This window comes from Epinephelus moara, chromosome 1 (assembly GCF_006386435.1).
Source record: "Epinephelus moara isolate mb chromosome 1, YSFRI_EMoa_1.0, whole genome shotgun sequence".
In the NCBI taxonomy this organism is placed as follows: domain Eukaryota; kingdom Metazoa; phylum Chordata; class Actinopteri; order Perciformes; family Serranidae; genus Epinephelus; species Epinephelus moara.
In genome coordinates, this window is record NC_065506.1 from 31,886,970 (window position 1) to 31,895,137 (window position 8,168).

The 8,168-nt window shown below is 40.7% G+C and overlaps 1 protein-coding gene across 1 annotated transcript in view; it reads right to left on the minus strand.

Annotated features, from left to right (window-relative positions):
- Positions 1–1,512: 1,512 nt before the first annotated feature.
- gpc5a (glypican 5a) overlaps positions 1,513–8,168 on the minus strand; it is a 219,563-nt gene continuing 212,907 nt past the window's right edge. Inside the window, exon 9 of the mRNA XM_050049169.1 lies at positions 1,513–3,687. Within this exon, the coding sequence (XP_049905126.1) occupies positions 3,530–3,687 (158 nt within the window). The 3' untranslated portion in view covers positions 1,513–3,529. The remainder of the gene's footprint in view (positions 3,688–8,168) is intronic.

Genomic DNA, 8,168 nt, shown 5'->3' on the forward strand with positions numbered 1-8,168 from the left:
TCATTTTCTGCATTCTGTTGAATTTTTATGCCCCAATTTAAGGTGGAAATGTCTTTATTAATGTAAAGGAAAACACAGAATTCAAAATATAAATGGGATATAATGCAGTAAGGCTCTCAGGCATTCTGTATTGCTTTAAGTGTTTATTTTCCTGTACATCAACCTTCCTCATTTTTGTTATCCCTGCTGTGTCAAAGCACAAAGGCTATGATTTACTCTTCCATCCTGTCTCTTTTCTTTTGGGAAGTAACCTCTTTAAATGTGGCACCTATTCATGTCAATGATGCATTATCTCCTTTTAATCAATTAGCAAGCTTTAACAGTTCATATGTGTTTCATTAACATCTCTGCTCATTAAAAAAATCTGCACATTCAAAACATAGCCCACAAATCTGTGTTCTCTGAGAAGCTGAGAATAAAGCTGTAATAATGAGGAAAAAATAGGGAGTGCTGCACTGGGTTAAGGCTCTATGGCCAGCTCACAGAGTGTAAAAGTCCATGGTACAGGCAGGTAGTCCAAAAAAAAGCATCCGAGGCACTCTGACTGTAGTTAAAAAATCCTTTATTAATACATGGATCGACCAGCACATTTCGATTAGAGAGTCTCTTTTACACCCTGATGAAGACTCTCTAGCTGGTTTATCCATGTATTAATAGAGGATTTTTAACTACGGTCAGAGTGCCTCGGATGATTTTTTTGGACTGTCTGCCGGTACCATGGACTTTTACTGAGTGAGCTGGCCACTCATTGCTTTTTATTTTTATAAAGTTGTAATATTTAGAGAGAAAAGTTAAAATATTACAAGAGTAAAATACTTAAATGGGAATAAATTCATGATGTTTCAAGAAAAAACTCTACCTGCCCTCTCAGTCTGCTGTGCATTACGTTATTGCTTTACTCTGTTTGGGCCCTTCTGTGGACAAGACAGAGTTTATGGAAGCGGCTGTGTGCTAATCTTTAATGGGGGTGGAAACTAACTGCAAACACTTCTGATCAGTCATAAATCTCACCATTACTGAGTGGTTGTGCGGTTATATTGTCCACACAAATGTTAACCTCACCACCTCCAATAAAATGCAGCTTACAGCTGCTTCCTTGAGCTTTTCAGTGGGAAGAACACGCAGCGACACAGAGCTACCACAGAGGGAAGACGCACACTGCAGTCCAAACTTTTTACTAGTTTAAATCAGGGCTGCCCCCTAATAGGAGACCAGAGAGATCATTAGTCTGCAAAATTTCATTGGTTGCTTAGTCGCAGAAAAATGAAACAAAAAAACCCCTGAAACTCTATCAGGAGCTGTGCTTTGTCAAAATAAATCAAAACCTATATGACTGGACCATGTGGGAATTTAATTTGAAAGGACACAGAAAGTGGCCACGCTCAGCAGTCAGACAGGAGACACGTTAATCTACAGGGCTGGTACCTGTGGTTATTCCACAGGCTAGTTAATAACATGTCGAGCAGGAAATCCAAAGTGTGGGATCATTTAGAAGGTGAAGGACGAANTGTGTTGCCCCGCCCAAAATATATCATTTAATAACTGAAAACATGTGGACGACTGGTCGACTAATGGCCCTAAATGACGACTATTGGTCAACTAGGAAAATTATTAGTCGGGGGCAGCCCTAGTTTAAATAACTGTAGGCTACAGTGGACTGTCAGGAAATGGTAAAATATGCATATGACTTGAGGGAACCTGTTCTGTTATGACTTTATTCTCATACATTTTTTTCCCGTAATATTACGACTTAATTCTCAAAATCTCTGATTAGTATTTTTCTTAACCGTGGTCCTAATACTCAAATACCTTAATTCCACCTTTTGGTTTACATTTTTCTCACTAATTTGCAGCTGTATTGGAGCAGCTTCTGCCGTGTTTACTCCAGTTTAACCCCAGGACTCGTTTCCTGTTTTATGGCAGATTGCAACCGTTTTTGAGGTTGCATGCTGCCCCCCACTTTACTGGAGGCTTTGTTGCAACTCAGAGTTGCATTCTATCAATTCTTACATCTTACTGGGGGGAACAAATGCACATATTGAGGGAGACGTGTCCCCTGCGTCCGCACCGAGATCTGCGCCTATGCATATATGATCAAACAGAGTACCTGAGGAGATTGTACCTTTGGCTGTTTTGAGCCCTAATTGAATATTTATGTTAATTCTTACTCTGTCGTGTATTTACAGTAGCAGCTTTAATGTTTTCATGTTTATTTCTGTGATGTGTATGTATATACACATATATGCCGTGTATGAATAGTGAAATTTGGTTTTAAATAGTATTATTTTAGCTCCTGCAGCATCTCAGTAGGATTATTTCTTCAGCTCTATAAGTAGCTTCCCAGGATATGCGAGCCAAAGAACCAATTTTCGGTACCGTTGAGTACTTTTCTCTTTCAGGCATTGACCAGACATGCATGACATATGTGAAACAAATCGTTTTTCTTTTCCTCTGCAAAGAAACCTGCCAGTAACACAGCAGCAGTATGCAGTCAGGTGGCAGGCAGGAGCAATTGGATTCTTCCTCACCAGTGGCTCCAGGAGCTATCAGCTCCCATCCAGGCCTATGAAGGCAGAGGAGGATTGAGTTTGAAAGATGATAATAGACTCCTGAAGAAACTAATCTATTCCTAAAGAAGAAAGGAGTATGAATTCACATCTCACTTGCCCCCCACTTCCACCTGCCCACCCCTCTCCTTTCACCGTTTCTCTCAGCAGTAGCATTACAGGTCAATTTTGCAATTGAAATGTGCCAATTAAATGGACTCTGGACAGCATGGCAGCTATTACAAATGAAAGGAAGCAAATGTCTGGAATTATTCGTGGTTCGAGCAAAATCCACAAGAACATAAGGTCCACATCTGAGACATTCCTGCAGGTTTTCCCCAATAATTGAAGCACTTTTGCATAAAAAATGTTAGAGGATTATACGCAGAAGGGATTCCTGGGACGGTATTAGAATAACAGGCCATTTTAATTTGAGCTTGTACAAATATTGCAACTGCAAAAGCTGTGGAGATTTTTTCCAATTTCAAATCCAACATCAAAAGTAACCTTTCAGATTACTTTGATCTTCACAGCAGTTTTAAAACCCCACTTAAAATGAGTACAATCTGCACTGTGTAGAGTGCATTACAGTGTGATATGCAGATGCAAATTAATGCTTTCATATATATACATCCACAGACCATATATATTATGCGTAGAAATACAATTAAATTAATACCAATCTTTTACAACTTGCGCTGTAGTTACTCTTGAACTCAGCTGTTATAAATAAGTAATTTTTAGTGTTAATGAATGCCGGGTAAAGAATAATTAACATTGGCAAAGCTGAACCATATGCTGTCTTACGTAAGCCACAGTGTCTTGTCATTTCCACACGATCAATCACATTCACTCCTACCGTGTCCTGCACTGTGTGGAAGTGGTGCTCCGTTACATATCAGAGCTTGTTATGTCCACTGGTTTCTGGATAAATAAGCCTGAAATCCAGTCTTGAAAGTTTCATGCTGCAGAAAGGGCAGCTGTTACAAGGCCAGGAGCATATGTAAACAAGGCAATATCAAGGCCCAGATGGCCCCCGTCAGTCCAAGGCTCCTGGATCTGCCCCCAATAACTGAATCCTCGGCAGGTGGGTAATGATGATGATGATGATGTTTGTGATCGCCGGTCACATCTGGACTCACTGAGAAGAGAGCAGAAACCAACAGGTCAGTGAGAAGGATGCTCGTTATCGGTGTAACATGGTGGAAGAGGTAGTGTACTGCCGTGTTCACCATGTTAAATGTGTTTTCTTGTCAATAACTCCCATGAAAAAGCCAAAACCAACAGTGTGTTAGTCAGTGTCTCAATACTATCTGACTTCCCTCTGTCTGTGATACTCAGCCCTGAGCACATTCAATCCTAAAAATGGGTCAGACATACAGAGTTTCATTTTTAAAGTAGGTTAAAACATTTTGTACAGCAGCTGGGCACTGAAGTTTTTGGCAGACGTTACTTAAAGAGGAGTAATAGTCTATCCATTAGGGACTATTTTCAGTGGTGGATTAATACATATTTGGTTTTCTAGCAACTATCAGTGGCAGTATGAGTGTGTATGGCAGATATCATTGTTTCGCAAGTCACAAGTAAGTCAAAAAGTCTTTGCATTTCAATCCCAAGTGCTAAACTTTGAATTTCGAGTCCTGTACACATCATATTGCACTTTTCAACAAATGTAATGCCACTTTAACAACAGAGAAATATATTGAATTTACAAAAATCATGAATGCTTTTTAAATTTTGTATTTATAATTATAATTTGTATTTATTTGTTTAAACTAGTTTCCACCCACACATTTTTGTACGTGAAAGAATATATAGTGTTGATTTAAGTTCATTCAGGAAATGAAGTGGCATGAAATTATTTGTGGCCCAGTTGTTGAAAAACGCGCACTAAAGTGCCCTCCTGGTTGGCAAAACACAACTGCTCTCTTGGGTGGAAAAACACACTAAACTCCAGAAGACTATTAAGAACAAGAAATACTATGAAACATTACTGTTGCAATGACTTTTATGTTGGGCCCTTTTCTGATCTATATTGAGCCAGAACTATATCTCACAGAACCAGTTTGGATTATCTGGTGCTAATATGGCGTTAAAATGCACTAGAATACAGGAAATGGCATCTACTTAATTGAAAATGTTCTGGGGGAGGACCCCCAGACCCCCCCAGAGATTTATTTCCTTAATACATCCATGTGTCTGTGTGTTCTTCACAGTCCAACGTTGAATCTACACAGTTCTCGTGGATGCTGATCCTAACTACAAACTAACTTGAGTAGTCTGTCTAGTTAGTCTGTTTTAAGGCTATATAATGTGCCATTTGTATAACATATAAACCAGTGGCGGCTTTCAAGGAGGGGAAGCTCATTTTCGGCCTACATCATAAAATGTGTCCGTTTATTTATACGTAAATTCTACCCTCTGGGGCTGCTGCGCGAGGCTAGTGTGACCGCCTGTGAGTGCTTTGGGACGGTGGAGGGGCTCACAGCAGCACCCGCTGCTCGTTGGGGACAGTAACTGCAGAGCGACAGAAGTCAGAGTCTCCAAACACCAGAAAAAGATGCTAGATTTGTAGCTAGTCGTATTTAACAGAGAAAAAGTCACTAAGAGGATTGGAAAAGTCTCCAGATCAACTCGGAACAACAGAATGAAACTTGATAAGTGATAAGTAGCTGATTCTGAACAAAAGTTGAACGCGTTCTAGCGCATATTTAGTCAATGAAATGTAAACACAACAGTACATATTTGACCACTTATTTTTTTACATTTTAGGGGAAGCTGAGCTTCCCTTGCAGTCTTAGAGCAATTGCCACTGATATAAACATGTCTAAAGTGCCCTCGAAAACACGCGGAACTTAGTGCCCTCTTCAGTGGCGAGAATGCGCTGTATGTGCCCTTTTTTTTCTTTTCGCCCCTGCCCTTCAAAAAGTCTGTGCATGCCACCGACCAGCACCAATTATTTAGTCAGTGAGAATGTGTGTGTGGGCGGGGCATAAGCACATACAGCCAGGAGCAGCGGTGACCCACCATCTGACACAGGCACACCGTTAAGAATCAGAGGGCTTGGCGGGGACAGAGCACTCATCACAGGAAGCGACACACTGTCTCCATCCATTTTGACTCAACCAGTGGACACGCTTTATGTTCTAAAACCAGCCACTGGCAATTTGACCAGCTGAGTTGCAGGTGACACCATCAGCTGTCTTGAGTCGAGCTCAGACCGGCCAGTTCACACCGCTGCAACTTTTCTCTGCAGCGTTCTTGAGCAGTTTCGTCTTGTCGCGAATCTTTGGTCTGAACTGGGCTTTAAAGTCCAAGTCGGGTTTTAAGTCATTTTGGATTTCAACAAGTTGAGTCTAAAGGCAGTCTGAATCGAGTCCAAGTCATGTAACTCAAGTCCACACTTCTGGAATTGACTCTGAACCAACTACAGCGCCCATGTTAATGGTAATGATTTTTGTGTTTGAGCAGTTTCTAGACAACAGTGGAGCTTTATGGCACAAAGGAATATGCTCAGGCTGTGGTTGTACATGAAATACTTAGAATATGATCAGCTTATTGTTGGCTTGAGATTTTTTTGTCGTGGGCAAAGGATAAATATAGAACATTGCAAGAAAATTAGCAAGTGCAGATGCAACAGTCTTGTCAAAGGAAAGGTCATTTTAACTCAATTTTAAATGTTTACAAAGTGAAAGAAGCTGATTACAAACCACTCTTTGAATCCCAAGTGCCTTAAAGATTCACCACCATTCCCTTAACATTGTGAACTAACTCATATGCATTTGTTTTTTTCCCCTCATAATTATAACTGTGGCCATAACACTTTACACATCTTTCACAGCTGCAATACATTAGCGCTCCCACTACACCATTAAAGGAGTTTGTTGATTTCCCACCACCCTATTTATAGTGAGCTGATGCAACTAGGGAGCACCTTCAGCCTCCATCTCGTCCCTCGAGGTGCAGCAGAGAGCATCTTGGGTGCTCCTTTGTGTCAACAGCCATGTTTATGCAGAGGTATTAAGGATGAACGCACACACGGTCATTACAAATCATAATGCTTTAAAAGAGTATTGAGCAACAGATGGATGTCTTTGCAGGAAATATGTTTCTTTTCCTTTTTGCATTGCTTTAACATCCTGAGTGACTCATTTCCCTTTTATAGTATTTTGCTTTTATTTTAAAATAAGAGAAGAGACATAGGCAGAGGGGACAGCAGAAGAGTTAGAGGGATGAAGAGTTAATCATTGCAGTTATATGGCATGCAGCTTAACCACTGGGATACTAGGACGTCCTGTTTGGTGACTCCTGACTCATTCTCTATTCCCAATACTACACAATATGTACCTCAAAGGTCATTTCTGAGTCTCAAGCTAATTTGCTTTGTATGGTCACATAATTTGCAAACACAGGGGTGGCACAGTGATGCAGTGGTTAGCACTGTCGCCTCACAGCACAAGGGTTCCAGATTTGAACCCACAGACTGGCTGGGGCCCTTCTGTGTGAAGTTTGCATGTTCTCCCTGTGTCAGTGTGGGCTTTCTCCAAGTTCTCTGCCTTCCTCCCACAGTCCAAAGACATGTGACTCAAGATATGAAACTGCCCGTAGGTGTGAATGTGACAAAGAATAGTTGTCTGTCTCTATGTGTCAGCACTGGCGACCTGCCCAGGGTTTACCCCGCCTCTCGCCCAATGTCAGCTGGGATAGGCTCCAGTTTCTCCTCAGTCATACAGATACATGTGAAATCACACCATCCTAGAGAAATAAAAAGTTGTGTAACCCTTGGTTTACAATTGGACTCTGAACATCTACAAGGTCTTCATCTTACAGTATCTTAACCTTCAGACACCATGGAGCCTCCTCACATGCCTGCAGACAGACAGTGAAGGACTCTGAGGCCTTTCAAAATACCAAACCGTGACCATCGCTGAATGATACATTCATTGAGTTATTATTCATTATGACATTCACAGACTTTCAAATTTAATAATTTTTACACGACCATCTCACATATTGCATTTTGTCACGTTCTATCACTGCCATTATTACAAAGTACATATTCAAATATTTGCTTTTCTAACGCATATCCAAGTGGGTTTTACTGGCTGGCACATTGTGATGTCTCTACTTTGTTTTACAGTTTCATTTAAACACTTACATCTAAGTGTTTAATTCTCTTTTTTTTGTGTTACCATGTAGCTAAATATAGATTGTATGTAATCCCAGCAGAAAACGTCTGCTGTCAATCCCTCACAACTGGACTCAACACTAAAAATAATAATATATAAATAAGTTCGGATAAGGGGAGATGAGGTAGATAGGATGATTATACAGAAAGGTAACCGACCCTTCGCTAAGTCCCGCCCCTGGACACAGACTAGCCAATCATAACGTAGCATCAGGCCGGCTCAGACCAGGGTCCAACAACAACACAGCTGTGCTTCATTGACTCTAATGCAATTGTTTCAGATTTCCTTCATTTTCAGGCTGGTTTTGTGGATTTGGAGCTAAATGTTGTGTCTGGGGCATGTCGTGTATTAATGATACTCGTTACCTGGAGAGATTGGAAAAAGATATACGTTTCTTCCCTGTTCCAAAACCAAAATCAAACCTTGAAAAGTG